The 18,740-nt window shown below is 28.0% G+C and overlaps 3 protein-coding genes across 3 annotated transcripts; all 3 read right to left on the bottom strand.

Moving 5' to 3' along the window:
- Positions 1–2,761: 2,761 nt before the first annotated feature.
- Positions 2,762–3,399, bottom strand: LOC135961081 (larval cuticle protein 2-like). Its single transcript, XM_065512560.1, has 2 exons — positions 3,353–3,399; positions 2,762–3,279 (listed from the first exon to the last, which is right to left on the bottom strand). The coding sequence occupies exons 1-2, from the start codon at positions 3,362–3,364 to the stop codon at positions 2,842–2,844; spliced, it is 450 nt and encodes a 149-aa protein (XP_065368632.1). The 5' UTR covers positions 3,365–3,399; the 3' UTR covers positions 2,762–2,841.
- Positions 3,400–6,700: 3,301 nt separating this feature from the next.
- Positions 6,701–7,322, bottom strand: LOC135960918 (larval cuticle protein 2-like). The gene is made up of 2 exons (XM_065512320.1): positions 7,243–7,322; positions 6,701–7,169 (listed from the first exon to the last, which is right to left on the bottom strand). Exons 1-2 carry the CDS (start codon positions 7,252–7,254, stop codon positions 6,732–6,734), a joined length of 450 nt encoding a protein of 149 aa, XP_065368392.1. The 5' UTR covers positions 7,255–7,322; the 3' UTR covers positions 6,701–6,731.
- Positions 7,323–10,148: 2,826 nt separating this feature from the next.
- Positions 10,149–10,664, bottom strand: LOC135959846 (larval cuticle protein 1-like). Its single transcript, XM_065510940.1, has 2 exons — positions 10,653–10,664; positions 10,149–10,581 (listed from the first exon to the last, which is right to left on the bottom strand). The coding sequence occupies exons 1-2, from the start codon at positions 10,662–10,664 to the stop codon at positions 10,159–10,161; spliced, it is 435 nt and encodes a 144-aa protein (XP_065367012.1). The 3' UTR covers positions 10,149–10,158.
- Between the last annotated feature and the right edge of the window lie 8,076 nt (positions 10,665–18,740).

Here is an 18,740-nt window from a genome sequence, read left to right as displayed (position 1 = left end):
AACCCATTTGGAGCTAAATGTAGACGAGACACTCTAATTTGTCAAACAAAAATACAACGAATCATATGTCTGATATTGGCAACACAATTATTTTTTGGACAATTATGTCTCTTCTTTAAAACAGATAAATACAAATAGATCTCACGTCAAAGACCTAACTCAGTTGTGAAAAACTTAAGTTTTGAAAATGTATTAATAAAAAAATGTGAAAACAAAAACAACACTCTTTAGAGAAAATATACATAGAGCAGAAACTAGAGAAATGACAACTGAGTTAGGTCTTTGACAGGAGAGTTTCCGCACTATGTATATTTTTTCTATGGTTAAAACAGTCTTATTCTTATAATATTCTTAAATTTAGAAAGTTTTTTGATCATAGAGAAAATATTTATAGAGCGGAAACTCTCCTGTCAAAGACCTAACTCAGTTGTCAGTTTTCTAGTTTCCGCTCTAGGTATATTTCCTTAAAGAGTGCTGTTTTTGTTTTCACAATTTTTTAATAATACATTCTCACCTCTAGGTTTTTGACAACTGAGTTAGGTCTTTGATCTATGTGTGTTTTGATATTCAGCAAAATAGAAAATATATATTTAAAATTTTTTTATGAAAATCACTAAATTTTCAAATTAGTTTTTGTAATTTTTCTTAAAAAATTTTAAAAATAGTCTTCAGTTCGGAAAAATTAGAATAATTTTATATTTAAAAATATCTTTTGTATTTTTAATATTAAATCAAGAAAATCTTTCCACAATAGTTTTTACTTCTTCCCTAATCATTTATTAGCAGACTTTAGCGGATTAATTGTTTTAAAAAAAATGTTCCCTTTAAACTGACACCTAAACGTGTTAAATAATTTATAAATGAAAATAAAAGTTTCGGTTTTGTCTTTCTATCTAATCAAACACAGACACTTCTCATGACAGTATAAAGCTATTTTCTATGCTATTATGATTTTGTTATTGATATAAAGTCATAAAACTGGTCTAAAACTATAAAAAATTGTCCTGTATCATGTGCAGTTGTTTAGAATGAATTCTTTGATGTTTAAAAAACTAACCGAAACAAGTAAAAGTTTTATATGTCGGCTGTGCCGAATCTTATATACCCAACTCCTATATAAACAGAAAAATTGTTATGGGGGCTGGAAGCACCATTTCTTACCATTTTCAATACAGATTGTTCTTTTATTATAGGGACAATGTATGGTATTTTCTGCAATATGTTTAAAGAAAATAGCTATACATTTTTGAAAAATATAAACTTCTTTGAAGGTTGTTTCACAGTTTGGTCCATAACTCTGGTTATACTCAACCAATTTTGGCAATTATTAATACCAAACGTTTAAATATGAAAACTTCATTACCATTCGTCCATCCTTATCGTGTCAACAACAGACTGACAGACATAGCCAGATCGTCTTACAATTTTATAAGGACCCAGAGAATATATCTGTCGCCTTTTGACAAAACAACTTAACTGTAATTTTAAAATTTTTCAGGAGAGCACAAAAACTGTTGAATTGATCGATAATTATTTTATTCTTTCTTTTCTTTTATTTGGCTCAAAGAATTATACAAAGAACAAATAAAAAAATAATTAGCGTTTCTGTGCTCTTCTGATAAATTTGAAAATTACACTTACGTTGTTTTGTCAAAAGTCCACAGATATAATTTTAATTTCTAGAACCAATTTTTCGATATGTTACTAACAGAATGAGAATATCAATATACCCCTCATTTTTGTGGTGATGGGTATAGAAAGATGATTTGAGATTGATAAATGTCAACAACTAATGGAAATTTAAATATTATTGTTTAATTGAGGCAATAATATGAATTTTTTAAATTCAGTTGCCATTATTGCCTAATAGACTTATAATATTAATTTTATTTATTAATTAGTTGAACTACTAAAACTAATAATTTGTCTGTCTGTCTGCCGTTTGTCATATAATTTTTGTTACTGCATTCATGATAATGACATTACCAAAAGTGCATTTGAAGCTCAACATAGACTACATAAAGACCTAGACTGAGGATCATCTCAAACTGCATAATGACCTACGATTAAAAGTAGCTTAACAGAGACGTAAGAATGATGCTCAATTAAGACTTCATGAAGATCATCTCAGACCGCATAAAGACCTACGATTGAAGATCATCTCAGACTGCATAAATCTACGATTGAAGCTCATCTTGGATTGAAACTCAACTTAGACCTACACCAGACCTACGATTGAAGCTCAACTTAGACTACATAAAGACCTACAAATGAAGCTCAACTAGAACTACATAAAGATCTTCGATTGAAGCATAACTTGGACTACATAAAGACCTACGATTGAAGCTAAAATGTTCTATAATGAAGCTCAACTTAGACATATATAGGAAGCTCAACTTAGACTTAAAAATTAAGCATAAGTTAAACTACATAAATTACTACGATTGAAGAACATCTCAGACTACAGGTTTATGTATTGAAGCTCAACTTAGACTTATTCAAGAGCAACGATTGAAGCTCAATTCGACTACATAAAAACCTACGATTGCAGCTAAAATGTTCTATATAAAGACCTGCGATTGGATCTAAAATTTGAAAGACTTATGATGGAAGATCAAATTTGACTGTCCAAGTTATTGCCAAGAATTGAGTTTTTTGTGGCAAAATTCTATTTCTCAGAGCTTTCACAAAGTAAATTCTACTTCTTCTACACTTTCTTGTAACCTTAAGTTATGCAAGATCAAGATTAGATAGAAAAAAATTATAATTTTTTTTAATTAATATTTAAAACAAATCATTTATTGATTTCCAACAAATACTGGGTTAACAACAATAACATTCTTAGAATCTACGACCATGTTGGACTTCTTGCTTGGGTGGATGGCTGGCAATGTATTCCAAAGATCTCAAGATGGCAGCTGGAATTGGTGGTGGGGTGGGCAAGACAGCGCTGTTGGGTTGGTAGCCATTTTCATCGGCAACATAGCTCAAAGCGATATGTTCACCCTCAGGAGAAATCCATTGGAATTCACCCTGTACATTGCCATAAGCATCACCGCTAGACTTGGCACTGATGGCATTGGTGGTTTCCAAATGGTAATCGAAACCATCGGGACGTACATCAGAAGCGGCTGAGATGATTTCAGCATGAACATCATCACTGGAGGCTGAAACTGATTTGCTAACACCACGGGTGTTGGCGAAACCACGAGCCTGGGCATGACCATGACCGTGACGTTGAGCGGTGGCGGCGGTAGCCAACAAGGCGCAGATAAGGACCTATAATAAATAATAAAATAATAATTGAGTACTTTGATTTGTTATGTATTGAAAATCATTTTCCTGAACTTACAAATTTGAACATTTTTGTTTGTTTTTGATTTGTTTTGTTAAATGATCTAAAATAAACTGATACTGTTTCTTATGATTTCTGCAGTTTTTATATGATTTGTTTTATTTAATTTAAACTTAAATCATAAATATTTTTTATTGTTTTGACATATACGGTGTCTTAAAGGTTTTTGCTGATATTTTGAGCATTAATGTGTGAAATTTTGTTGTATTTGCCATAATATTTTTTCGCATTTTTTACACATTTGTATTTGTATAAGAAGCTGTACATACATATGTATACACCTGTGTCATGGACACACTTTGCATGATTCAGATGTTGAGCGTATTTGTTGAATTTCATACTCCACAGAAACAAAGAGATGACAATTATATGACGGGTTTGCCTACTATATACATACCATTGTTTACATTTACTAATTTGGCAGATCATTGTTGTGCATAGAAATTGATATCAACTATGACGTCTATACGCTGACATGTATACAGAAGTTCTTATGAATATCGCTACCAATTTTTAATTATCATCATAATAGACCAGCTGAATTTGATATTGTTAGTGTTTCCGCCTTTAGGTATGCTAATAATAATTAGCTGTGTTTGTTGTTACTGGCAGGTATGTATCTGTCAATATACATAGATATAATCAATAATTGTTTATTGTAACCAAAAATTCAATCATTCTAGGACCTCAACTAATGCTTTAGCTAGATGCGTATATTTATGGTAGTGGAGTTAACCCAGTAAAAGCTTTCATTACCAAGTAATGTGATAAAATGCTAGTATTTTGATAATTCACTACTTTAACTTAATATTTTAATTCAATATTTAATAAATAATGTCTTATGACTTTGATATCACTGAAACTACACCATTTCCAATTGTATTTCAGAAGTTTCTAATTGTATTTCAGAATATTTAAATTATATTTCTGAAGTTTCCATTTATATTTCAGAACTTTCTAATTGTATTACAGAATTTTCTAATTGTATTTCAGAAATTTCAATTTGTATTGCTATTAGAATTTTCTGAAATACAAATGGAAAATTCTGAAATACAATTAGAAACTTTTTAAGTATTAATTAAAAATTCTGAAATACAAATGGAAATTTCTGAAATACAATTGGAAAATTCTGAAATACAATTAGAAAATTCTGAAATACAATTAGAAATTTCTAAAATATAAATAGAAAATTCTGAAATATAATTGGAATATTCTGAAATTCAATTAGAAAATTCTGAAATATAATTGGAAATTTCTGAAATTCAAATTGAATTTTCTGAAATATAATTAGATATTTCTTAAATACAATTAGAAATTTCTGAACTACAATTGGAAATGGTGTAGTTACACGAATTGACAATTATGACTTAATGATCGTAAGGACTCGTGGTAGCCGTTGTCAGTGCAAATGTTCAGTAACTGATCAAATGACAGCTTGTGTTTTAATTAGTAATAAATCAGAAAATAAGTCATTATTAGACTACTTCTAAGTAATGCTGACGGTATGTGTTAGTCACTGAAAAGTGTATATGTTATTCAGTAATTGCAAGTAATTACTAAGTTAGGGAGAAGTTTCCATTTCTACAAAAGAACAAATTAAGAAACAAACAATTTAATTACGAGTATTGATCTGAACTTCTCCTTACACTCCGAGCAAATATAATTTCGTTTAAAGAAGGATTTGATAACTTTAAAACTGTTGTCGTTACTAATTACTACCAGGGGCCGAACATTATCGGTTATTTACTTGTAAAAAACACGAATGTGAACGAAGTTCATGAACAAAAAAATAAGATAAAAATCTAAAATCATAATCAATGGCTGATTAGATTACAACAGAGAAAGAAAATTAAAATTTTAATATATAAAGATCTACGATTGAAGATAAAATTTTACTTCATAAAGATCTACGATTGAGAATAAAATTTGATTTCCACGATTGAAGCTAAAATTTTATTTCATATACAACTACGATCAAGGATCAAATTTGACTATATAAAGACCTACGATCAAAGTAAAATTGAAACTAAGTATGTAATGATCTACGATAAAGGATACAATTTTATTAAAAAAGACCTACGATTGAAGCTAAAATTTGACTACATAGAAACCTACGATTGAAGAACACAATTTGACCACCACAAGGCCTGCTATTAGACCTACGAATTTAGCTCAACTTAGACCTAAGGTAAAAACAACGGTTTTGGTTGATTTGGTAACATGGATTGTATGGTTGTATTGCTGGTAAAAACAATTTCTGTTCGCTATATTCTTCCAAAATGATTTGAAAGCACTCCTGGAACTTCAAAATATTCATTCTGGTTGAGGGAAACCATCTCTTTATGGTTTCACTTGAGCTCAACGCAACCCAAACCATTATGGAACTGCGACCGAAATTTCTCTATGAATGAGTTAATTTTGCAAATCTTATCGGAAGTCTCTAAACCATCTAGACCGTCTGAAAAACAATTTTCAGAAAAAAGTTGTACTTTTTTAAAGAAAAAATACTGTTCCTGATGCCACATAGTTGCAAAATGCTTTTGCTCTCAAACTCCAAGTGTTTCATCTTATGATTCGAATTTGCACTGACCTTATTATATTAACGCTCTTTAAAATGTGCATTTTCGATATGTATTTCGGTTAATAATTTATTAATTATTTTTATCTGAACGACGTTTGAGCAACAAGTATTTTACCCAATAATGTCAATCAAAACTATTCGTATTTTTGGATAAACAGAACGAACCTTACTTTATTCATCAGCTTGAAATGATTCCATTTTTCTGTATACAAATCTAATCCAAACATTTTATGGTACAAAATTTAGGTGAAAATAAAACAAAATAGGTGAAAAAATAGGTTTTTTAAAAAAACATTTAAAAAAAATACATCGATTTTTTAATATTTTCCACCATGAGTGGCATAGGTATATAAAAGTTTGTCATTCCATTTGTAATTTTTAAATTTTTCATTTACGACCGCATATATTAAAAGACAAAAAAATATTTTAAAATTATAAAAAATTAAAAAAAAATTCGAAAAATTTTTTTTTCCAAAAAATTAAAAAAACAACTTTGGAAAAAAAATGAATTTTGTTTACCTAAAAATATTTAAAAATTTTATGAGTTTTTGGTATTGAGAATGGACTCAGTTCTTTCACAGATCTATTGCGAATACAAAATTTTGCTGCGAATTCAGATTTTCAAATCTACATATTTTACGTTTTTCTTTTTTAAAGGACTTATAGTTTTATATGAATCTGTTTTCTAATCATGTTTTTAAGCTTAACTTAAAGTTGAAAGGCTGCTATTTATATATTTTTTTTAACAAATCATTTTATTGATTACCAACAAATACTTTAACAACAATAACATTCTTAGAATCTACGACCATGTTGGACTTCTTGCTTGGGTGGATGGCTGGCAATGTATTCCAAAGATCTCAAGATGGCAGCTGGAATTGGTGGTGGGGTGGGCAAGACAGCGCTGTTGGGTTGGTAGCCATTTTCATCGGCAACATAGCTCAAAGCGATATGTTCACCCTCAGGGGAAATCCATTGGAATTCACCCTGTACATTGCCATAAGCATCACCGCTAGACTTGGCACTGATGGCATTGGTGGTTTCCAAATGGTAATCGAAACCATCGGGACGTACATCAGAAGCGGCCGAGATGATTTCAGCATGAACATCATCACTGGAGGCTACAACTGATTTGCTAGCACCACGAGTGTTGGCGAAACCACGAGCCTGGGCATGACCATGACCGTGACGTTGAGCGGTGGCGGCAGTAGCCAACAAGGCGCAGATAAGGACCTATAATAAAGAACATAAGGATAATTTAGTACTTTGATTTGTTATGGATTGAATATTATTTTTTTGAACTTACAAATTTGAACATTTTTGTTTGTTTTTGATTTGATTTGTTAAATGATCTAAAATTAACTGATACTGTTTCTTATGATTTCTGCAGTTTTTATATGATTTCTTTTATTTAATTTAAACTTAAATCATAAATATTTTTTATTGTTTTGACATATACGGTATCTTATTGATGTTTTGCTTATATGTTGAGCGGTAATGTTCATGTTACTTAACATGTTTTTTGCATGTTTTACACATTTGTATCGTAGTACAAGCATAGTATACATTTACCTGTGTCATGGACACACTTTGAATGAATCAGATGTTGAGCGAATTTTGTTGAAAAGAAATTACGATTATATGCCGCATTTGCATACTACATGCAAGCCATTGTTTATGTTTATTTATTTGACAGATCTATTGTGAATGGAAATTTAAAACAGACATGTAGTCGTCTATACGATGACAGAAGTTTTAATGTGTATCGCTACCAATATGTTTTGTTATCATAACAATAGCTCAGCTGAATTCTTAGTCTGTTAGTGCTTCCGCCTTCTATAGAAAACTTATAATGAGTAGCTAAGGTTCTAAAAAATATGTAGTAGTTTATAAGACAATACAAAAATGTTTTGTTTTTTTTTATTTGTTCTGGTTTCTTATGACAAAATATAATTAGTTTAAAAAAATGGACTTAGCGTTTTTACATATCACAGAAAATCCAAAAAAATATATAAAAACAAGTAAGAGAGCTATATTCGGCTGTGCCGAATCTTATATACCCTTCACAAAATTATACTTTAAAATAATTTTTTTTAAATATTTTTAGGTAAACAAAATTTATTTTTTTTAGTTGTTTTTCAAAATTTTTTTTTTTCGAAATTGTTTTTTAATTTTTTTTAAAAAAATTTTTTTTCAAATTTTTTTTTTTTGGTAAAAATAAATTGTATGGTAGACCAAAGTTTTTGGTGAAAAAAAAATTATTTGGCGAATAAAAAATCCATATCTCAGCCAATCGTTAGACGATTTTCCCGAATTTGTTATTATTTTTATATAAAATGTTATTAAAATTCAGAATCGTAAATAAACAACCCAAAGAAGCAATCTGAAACTAAACAAAAAAAATAGCAACCAAATGTATTTTGAAGAAATAATTTTCTGATCAAAAACTGACCTATGATTTATAAAACTTTAAGCTCATTTAATTCGTCATAGTAACGAAAAGAATTTTACAATTTTCTAACGAATTTTTTTGAACATTAGAAATTTTCACTTTTAAATTTTAATTAAAAAAAAATAATTTTTTTTTTAAATTTTATAATAAATTTTTTATTTTTTTTTTTAATTTTTTAGTGAAAAAAAAAATTTTAGGACAAAAATTTTTTTTGGTGAAAAAAAAAAAATATTCTGGTTCAAAGATAATTTTCCCGATTTTGACCTATTGTCATGTCTATATTAATGACTTCGTAATCCAGATATATGTAGATAAAAAATACGTAAAAAATCGAGGTTGTCCTGGTTTTTTTCCTTATATCTCAACCATTTGTGGGTCGATTTTCGATTTTAAATAGCAACTGAACCGGGTCTATAGCGCTTATATTATGTATGAACCATGTTTGTAAGTTATTTGGGGATTACAGAAAGTTGATTTCAACATACAGACGGACACGACTACGTTATATATAACGATCCAGAATATATACACTTTGACCTTACCACTCATGGTAAAGGATGTAATAAACAAATTTTTGTGATTTATAAAAACCAAATTTGTAGCAAATTCGTTTGTTTAAAAATTCATCAATTTTATAAAAACAGACTGTAATTTTTTTTTGAAATCCTCCAATTTCAAATCGATTCTCACACTAATCCATAATACAAACCTTGAAAATTTGCTCTAATAGTCCATATTTAGCATTTATCAGAATCGAAAACAATTTTATTAATTTTTTTCAAATTTGTAGAAAACTAGTTTTGAAATTGTAAAATTTGTGATTTTTTTGTTATCATGTTTTAATTTGCTAGAAAATGTTTATATTTTATATATAAATATATATTTTTTTTCAACATTTCTGTCGCGTTTTTGATCCCATGTTTATTGGTAATATATTGCAAAACAGCAAACCCGTAAAATGGAATACAAATATTAAGATTTCTTTATTTTTTTACCCCAAATGTCGCGTTCTTGACCGTGAAAATGTCCACATCATTATATAAAGGGAATTTGATATAGCAATGTCCATCTATGCTTATATTAAGATTTCTTTATTTTTTTACCCCAAATGTCGCGTTCTTGACCAAGAAAATGTCCAGATCATTATATAAAGGGAATTTGATATAGCAATGTCCAGCTATCCTTATACTCTGACATGGATTTGTCTAGTTTTCATAAAAACTTTCAATCATAGATAGAACAGTTGTTACAATCGTACTTTTTTGGGAATCGGGGAAAATATATTTAAGCCCGAATTTTTTTCACATAACAAAAATTTTTTGTCATAATTTTTTTTTCACTAATAAATTAAAAAAAAAAAATACTTTTTTCGTTTTTTTTTTCACAAAAAAAATTTTTGACAAAAAAATTCACTAATAAATTAAAAAAAAAATAAAAAATTGTTTTGGAAAAATTATGTTTTAATAATGCTTTAATTGACCAGATGAGTGCAAACAACAATGTTGCCCTTTACTTCCCAACATTTTCTTAATGCAAGCTTATTAAATTATAGACATAAATATTTATCCTGACTACTTCCTCAAATATCACAACATAGTAAACTTAAATCTCAATAATCCCAAACTTTTATCACCCTTTAAAAAATACATCTCAATACAATATAGATTTAAAAAACAAATCTTTTATTCAAAACTTCAAATAAATCCTTTAACAATATGTTAACAGTAAAAAAAACAAGGCGGACATTGAAGTTGCTCAACTAAAATGTTCTTAGAATCTACGACCGTGTTGGACTTCTTGTTTGGGTGGATGGCTGGCAATGTATTGCAAAGATTTCAAGATGGCAGCTGGAATTGGTGGTGGGGTGGGCAAGACAGCGCTGTTGGGTTGGTAGCCATTTTCATCGGCAACATAGCTTACTGCGATATGTTCACCTTCAGGGGAAATCCATTGGAAATCACCATGGACATTGCCGTAAGCATCACCGCTAGCCTTGGCACTGATGGCATTGGTGGTTTCCAAATGGTAATCGAAACCATCGGCACGTACATCAGAATCGGCTGAGAGGATTTCAGCATGAACATCATCGCTGGATTTGCTGACACCATGTCCAGCATTGCCATGTCCAAAACCGTGACCATGACCGTGACGTTGAGCGGTGGCGGCGGTAGCCAACAAGGCGCAGATAACAACCTGTAGTAAAGAAATTGGGGATTTATAAATTAGTTTGAATTTTTTTTCTTAATTATGATTTGTTTACTTACAAATTTGAACATTTTTGTTTAAGATTTGATTTGTTTTAGATTCTCAAATAAACTGATAATTTACTTTAAGATTTCTCAGGTTTATATACTAAAATGATTATTATTTGCTTTTAACTAAATTCTTTAAAAACTATTTTACTAGTTTTCTTTAAAGATTTTATGTTTTATTACTAAGATACATGTTATAGAGCATTATTAAAAAAAAATCTGATTTTTAATACAATAATTTTATGAAAAACGTCATTTAACATTAAATACATAATACTATTTTATTTAAATAAAATAAAATATCATAATCTATCACAACCCAATTAGCATTTTTATATATTTTTTTAAACTTTTTTGTTAGTTTTGTATGCAAAAGTTTTTTAGAAATATTTCAGTATTGTTTGCATTTTTATTTAGTTGGTCTAAAAAAACCAAAACTGGTCATAATATACTAAAACTGGTCTAAATCTATCACCATCAGCAGCATCATTAAATTAATCGCCTGATTTTTTTTTTTTTGTTTGTTGTTTGGTGTTGACTTATAAAGATCGAAAATCTTTGAGGTGTGTGTTTAGTTATTAACTAGTTGAACACCAAAAAAAAAAAAAAATAATTGCTTTTAATCTATAAATTTGATGTCATAAAAAAGATTATAAATTAAAGATTGTGTTGGTAACAAATTTGGAATTTGTGCATTAAGCCAATTATAAGTTGTTAGAATTGATCAAGTTGACAATAAATTAAAATGTTTTGGTTTGGTTTGTCAAGGAGGAAATTTTTTAAATATTTTTGGAGGTACCCTATAAGAATAAATTCTTTAAATTCCCTTTTCTCATTAATTTCATCTTTCTAGGTCTATTATTATATAAAAATATTCAAAAGGTACTATTGGTACGAAAAAAGTACCTGTAAATCCATTTATTGTTAATTCTAACTCAATCAGGAACATGTATGTTTAATTTCCTGATTCGAGATTCATTATTGTAGAAAATTCTAAAAGTACCATTTGAAGCTGAAACAAGTAAGAGAGCTTCACCAAAATATACTTTAAAATAAAAATTTTAAATATTTTTAGGTAAACAAAATTTAATTTTTTTCTAGTTGTTTTTTCGAAATTGTTTTTAAATTTTTTTTTTTAATTTAATAATTTTTTTTTTAATTTAAAAAAATTTTTTTTTTAGTTTTTAAATTTTTTTTTTTAATATTTAGTGAAAAAAAATTTTTGTGAAAAAAAAAATTCGGTTTAAAAAAACATTTTTTCCGATTTTGACCCATTGTAGGTCCAACTTACTATGGTCTTATATACGTCGTTGCACAGGTCTTTGAATTATCTATCATTAGATATCCATATTGTCTATATTAATGACTTAATAATCCAGATATAGGTAAAAAATAGGTCAAAAATCGAATAAAAAGTACCAAACTATTTTCCCGGATTTGTCCCAATCTACACCTTTCCAATCGAGTTCCAAATAAAATCATGTTGCTTATTGTAATTTTTGTATGACTATAGAAACAAAAAATAAAAATTTTATCAAAATTGAGTTAATTATTTTTTTAATAAGTAAAGAATACGATTTAAAATGTATATTATTATTGGTTTAAAAGATATGTAGGGTGCCAAAAAAGTACCAAAACAATGATTTTAACCGTTTTCTCCCTTAAAGGATTCGAATTTCAAAAGAGTACCAGACAAATAGAAAAAAGTACCAGATAAATTCGGACTATAGGAGAAGGAAACCTATAGTACGAATTTCATGTCTCTACTTTTGGTGTAGAAGGTTACATTTTTTATATTTATGTATGGGGGATTTTATGTCAAGTGAACAAACTTTTGAAATCGATGTCTTCCGATCGAGATGATAATTTGATATTGTATAATAAAACAGACATAATTTTTCAGCAAGATCCCTCAGAATTTGACATATTGGCCAAACTTATTAGCTATTGTTGTTAGCAAAATATAAAAAATAAAAAAAATTTAAATTTTTTTCAAAAATCAAAAACTTTTTTAATTTTTTTTCAAAATGGGTCCTTGTTTTGCCAAAAAAATTTAAAAAATTGTATGTCTTGAGTTACAAAATATTTATTTTGATAGATATCACACTCATATCATACTCATATCCCACTAAGCGACCAAAAATTTGAGCAAAAAAAAAATGTTTGAAAAAAAGTCATGTCAAAAACTTTTGATTTTGCAAAAAATCAAAAATTGTATGTTTTGAGTTACAAAAGATTTATTTTGATAGATATCCAACTCGTATCCCACTAAGCGACCAAATAGTAGGTCTTCAAGGAAAATATCTAAGCTTTTTTTCAAGAAAAAAAGCCCATTTTGAAAAAAAGTCAAAAAATTGTTGATTTCGGAAAAAAAATTTCAAATGACAAATATCAAAAATTACCGAGACAGAAGCTAAAAAAGGTTAACAAAATGGAGAAATATTTCTAATTTGTTTTTGTATGATTATTTTAAAGAAATTTGTGACAAAATGAAGCCCACTAAGAGCGACCTAGTTGCTCAAATAATTCATGCGAATGGCTAGTTTGTAGATAATGACCATGATTCCTGATAATGCAACGTATCAGGAATGCTCTTTCTGTGGTCAAAGGGTACGAATTAATTAAGACTTTGAAACGACATTGGAATATTATTTGCTGATTGTATTTTTGGGTTGATATTAAGGGCATGAAATACTATCGAAAAACTATTTTTAATCTATATATGTATGTATATAAAAATGAAATGGTCCATGTATATAATGGCATCACATGAGAACGGCTGGAGCGATTTTGCTGATTTTTTTTATTCGATTTGAAATGTGTAGGATAGGGTTTGTAAAGAAAAAAAATTCAAAAATTCGGAAATTTTAATTTTTAATATATTGCCTTCTTTTTGCTTCTCACTTTTATTAATAAGAGAAATTTTTTTAGAAACTTGAAGAACTAACATTTGTATATAGCTACCGGACGAAGCCGGTCATCTAGTTCTTTAATAAAAATCACTCAGTTTTCATATAATTTTTAAGTGTTTTTCATACAAAAATTTCAAAATTGTTGTCCACTCTAGTGTTTCTGAATTTGGCTATAATATTTAATACGAATGAAATTATGCTATATTAATAAACTTAATTTTGGCCCCGATCAAATTAACGAAACCTTTGGCTAGAAAGTTTGTCTAAAAATCACAGAATTTTAAAAATATTTAGAAATATTTTCTAAATGTTATATAGAGTTCTCTACCAAATCGCTTATGACCAACTCATGTGTTTATTAATCATAATTTTTCACTCTTTCAGTTTAGTTTGATAAATCTGTCAATTAGTTAGAAAAAACAAACTTATGCTTCTGTAGAAAAACTGAGTTTAAAAGACTGTATTCTTTGGTATATTCTCAATTTTATTCGCTTGACTTGAATAAATTTTCAAAAGGGAGATGACATTCCAATTTGCCATCATAAGGTGACTCTTATTTTGCACTTTTTCGAAAAATCTAATGACGTTTAGATGTTGCACATTTTATTTGAAATTCAAAAAAAATAGTTTTTGTATTTCATTTACCCATATATTTTTAATTATAAAATATCTATATTTAAAATCGAGAAAATCTGCCACAAATGGCTGAGATATAAGGAAAAAACCAGGACAAGCTCGATGTTTTACCTGGATACTGAGTCATTAATAAAGACAATGTGGATATCTAATGATAGATATTTCAAAGTCCTTTGCAACGACGTATATAGCGCCATAGTAAGTCCGACCTTCAGTGGGTCAAAAACGGGAAAATTATTTTTCAAACGGAATTTTTTTTTTCAACAAAAACATTTTTTTGCCATAACATTTTTTCATTAATAAATTAAAAAAAAATAATTAAAAATTTTGCCAAAAACATTTTTAAATTCAAAATTTTGAAAAAAAATTTAAAAGAATTTTTTTCACTAAAAATTAAAAAAAAATTTATTTTATTTAATTTTAAATTTTTTTTTTATGAAAACCTGTTATTTTGCACAGTGTTTTAAAGACAATTTTATATAGACGAAAATCGGATTATATTTGCAAAAGTTATCAAACTTTTTTGAAAAAAGTTTAAAACAATCTACCTTGTAAATTAAAAATTGTACAAATACTTTTATTTTTATAGTTTTTTTTTTGTTCATGCGCTGAGGGAGAAAATACTAAAAAAGGTGTTAATGAAAAGTTGAATAACTTTTAAAATTTTTATCCGATTTGAATAATTAAAACCATGTTTTATTAAGAACTAAATTTCCTTTATAGATTAGTATACATTTTAATAAGCTTTCATATCAAAATAAGCAATAAAAAGCGACTAATATCAAAAAAGTTGATAAATTTTGTTTTTCTTTTAGATATTCTTAACAAAAACAATACTTATAACTTACAAATGTATCAAAAAATGCACGTAATTTTAAAGTGTAATCAGTTTTATTTCCAATCCCATTCAAAAATTTGTAGTCTGACAAAAACTGACTCAGTTAAAGGTTGATAAGTTGACGAACATAACTGAAAACTGTTTTGTTAGAATAACTTCTGAATTTGAGGGTGCTTCTGAAATTTTTAGACACAATTTGTAATGTACTCAGCAAGATCTATATAACTCACGTTGGGTAGTTTTTGTGCAATTAAACATTAATCAAAAGGTGACTAACCTACATATAAAACTTGATTACTGTATGAATTACGAATAAGTAGTTATAGAAGTGCTAAAATGTAATGCTGCTAAAAGAAAATTAGGCTACAAATTATATAAAGTGCATATATTGTACAACAAGTAAGAATTTAATGGACATTATTACTGAATCTTAGAAATCATTAAAGTCCTTTAACATCCTTTTTTAAAAAAAAAAGTTTTATTTTGCAACTTTGTCAATACACGTATTTTAATTGCACATGTGTCGTGTGTCTCTAAGACTGTGTGATAGTTTTTCAAAGTAAAGAAATGCAAACATTTGATATATGTACATATGTGTTTTTGTTTCAGTTTTTAATGATGACATTTCAACAAAGAAATAAAGATAAAGAAAAACTAAAACTAAAAGTTACTGTCATTTTTGAAGAAACTTTCTCTTTTGGCTAACTACAAAAACTTTCAAACTTTTCTCCTGAGCTTTGAAATATTTAATTAGAAATATTTAGAAAATATTTTTCATTACTAACTAGTAAATATAACTAACCTGCAGATTTTAGGGTAAAAAAATAAAAGCTTTGCAGGTCATCAATTAACTAACCATCATTAGACAGGTTAGTTCCCAGAGCTGCAGGAAATGTGTGAGAATACATATAATGTCTTATATTTATTTATCTAAAACTAGCAAATGTTCATTATTTTAGCAATAAATTGTAACAAATTTTAAAATTGAATTTGAGATTATTTTAAAATGCCACACACATTACCCAGACAAATATTTGCATTACCAAGTAATGGATTAATATGTAAATGGGTCTATACATTTTCCACAATGTTACTTCAACTCATTATTTTAATTATCTTTATCATAATGATCATATTTATATTTAACGAACTCTTAGACTAGAATGTTAAATATGTCAATACTCTATTATCTTTAAAAGAACTAGTTACATGTAGTGACTATAATAACTCATTGATGGTAAGTTAGTATTTATAGTCATACTTACTTAGTAAAAACGGACAATGGTGTAGGTTACTACTTGGATATGAGACGGCTATTAATGTCTTTCTTTAATGTATTTTAAGAAAACAAAATATTGATAAAATGGACTTGCAAAATATTCTTAACGAAATGATAATTCCAGAAGTTAAGCAAGTCGGCTGTGCCGAATCTTATATACCCTTGACCAAATTATACTTTAAAATAATAATTTTAAATATTTTTAGGTAAACAAAATTTAAATTTTTTTCCAGTTGTTTTTTCGAAATTGTTTTTTAATTTTTTTTTTTAATTTTATAATTTCTTTTTAATTTAAAAAAATTTTTTTTTTAGTTCTTAATTTTTAATATTTAGTGAAAAAAAATTTTGGTTAAAAAATATTTTTTCGATTTTGACCCATTGTAGGTCCAACTTACTATGGTCTTATATACGTCGTTGCACAGGTCTTTGAAATATCTATCATTAGGTATCCATATTGTCTATATTAATGATTTAGTAATCCAGATATGGGTCAAAAATAGGTCAAAAATCGAGGTTGTCCTGGTTTTTTCTCAGCCATTTGTGGACCGATTTTCTCGATTTTAAATAGCAACCGAGCCGGAAGAATTTCGGAGATATTGATGTATCATTCGTGTATGTAAGTTATTTGGGGGCTTCAGAAAGTTATATCGACTCCGCTATCTATAACGATTCAGAATATATATACTTTGTGGGGTCGCAAATGAAAAATGTGGAAATTACAAACGGAATGACAAACCTTGCCACTCATGGTGAAGGGTATAATAATATGTAATTTCAAAATTTTTCATTTGCGACCCCACAAAGTATATAAATTCTGGATTGTTATATATAGCGGAGTCGATATAACGATATCCTTCTGTATGTTGAAATCAACTTTCCCTAGACCCCAAATAAGTTACATACATGATTTATACATCATTATATCGGGAATTCTTCAGGCTCGGCTGCAACGACGTATCTATATAAGACTATAGTAAGTTGGACCTGTGGGTCAAAATTGGAATAAATATTTTTTAACCCGAATTTTTTTCACCAAAAAAAAATTTTAATTGAAAAAAAATATTTTAAATTTAAATCCAACATACTGGACCTGTGGGTCAAAATCTGAATAAATATTTTTTAAACCGAATTTTTTTTTTACCAAAAAAAAAGAATTTTAAAATTGAAAAAAAATATTTTAAATAACAATTAAAAATATTTTTTTTCCAAAAAATGAAAAAAAAACAACTTTGGAAAAAAAATTTTTAGCTAAAAATATTTAAAAATTCCCCAAACGGGGAATCCCGTTGCGAAAATCCCTGGGTTTTCGGGATTTCCAAAATCCCGAAGCCCGGGATTTTTTAATTTTAATTCCCGGGGTTTTCGGGATTTTCCAAATCCCGTTTTTCATAAATAAATAGGGGAAATTGTCATTTTTGTGTGCCCTTTTCATGCATTTTGACATTCTACATGCCCGAATATCACAAAGTGATGTCCAGCAAAGTTTTTAAGCTCAACTCCTGCTACAGTTAATAAAGGAAAACTGTATTTTTGGTTTTCCTTGAGTGGGGGTCTAGAAAATCAATGCTTCACCTTCTTTTTGTAAGTTGTCTAACAAAACTCAATTTAAATCCTCTTCAAATGAAATTGATTTTATCTCAAATGAGGAGCTCGAACAAAATGAAAATATTTCGATTGCTAAAAAGCCAAAATATAAAGGATAAGTTACTGATTTTTATCACGCAGAATCGTATAGCAGAAACTCATTCTACGGAAAATTCTAAGAAATTTTTCCCAAGAAACTATATGTCTAAAATCAAATCCCATCTTGCGCATTTCGTCTTTTATCCATAAGACGAAATGCGCAAGATAGGATTTGATTTTAGACCTATGGTATCTTGAGGAAACTGTCTTAGAATTTTCAGTAGATTGCGTATCTGCTATACGTTTTTTACTTTTTGATCCTCCATACAAATCGACCCGGCCTAATGTACATACTTTATTGTTATTTCTTCTTATATAATGTACTCATGCAAGTATTTTATGCTTTTTAGTGTCTAATAAAAATTAATTGCTAAATAAAAAATTTACTTTCAATTGTAAAGACATAATTATGTACGTTTCTTTCTTATAATTTTCGGGATTTTAGATTTCCCGAAAACCCGGGTCGGGATTTTCAAAAATCAGTCCGGATTAGCATCTCTAATTTTGAAGTATAATTTGGTGAATGGTATATAAGATTCGGCACAGACGAATATAGCTCTCTTAATTGTTTTTGTCATACATTTTTTTCACTAATAAATTTAAATTTTTTTTTTTCCAAAAAATTAAAAAAACAACTTTGAAAAAAAATTTTTACCTAAAAATATTTAAAATTTCTATTTTGAAGTATAATTTGGTGAATGGTATATATTGTCATACATTTTTTTTTCACTAATAAATTTAATTTTTTTTTT

Source organism: Calliphora vicina, chromosome 5 (genome assembly GCF_958450345.1).
Source record: "Calliphora vicina chromosome 5, idCalVici1.1, whole genome shotgun sequence".
Lineage (NCBI taxonomy): Eukaryota > Metazoa > Arthropoda > Insecta > Diptera > Calliphoridae > Calliphora > Calliphora vicina.
The sequence above is the reverse complement of the archived record's forward strand: the minus strand, read 5'-3'. Positions and strand labels throughout refer to the sequence as shown.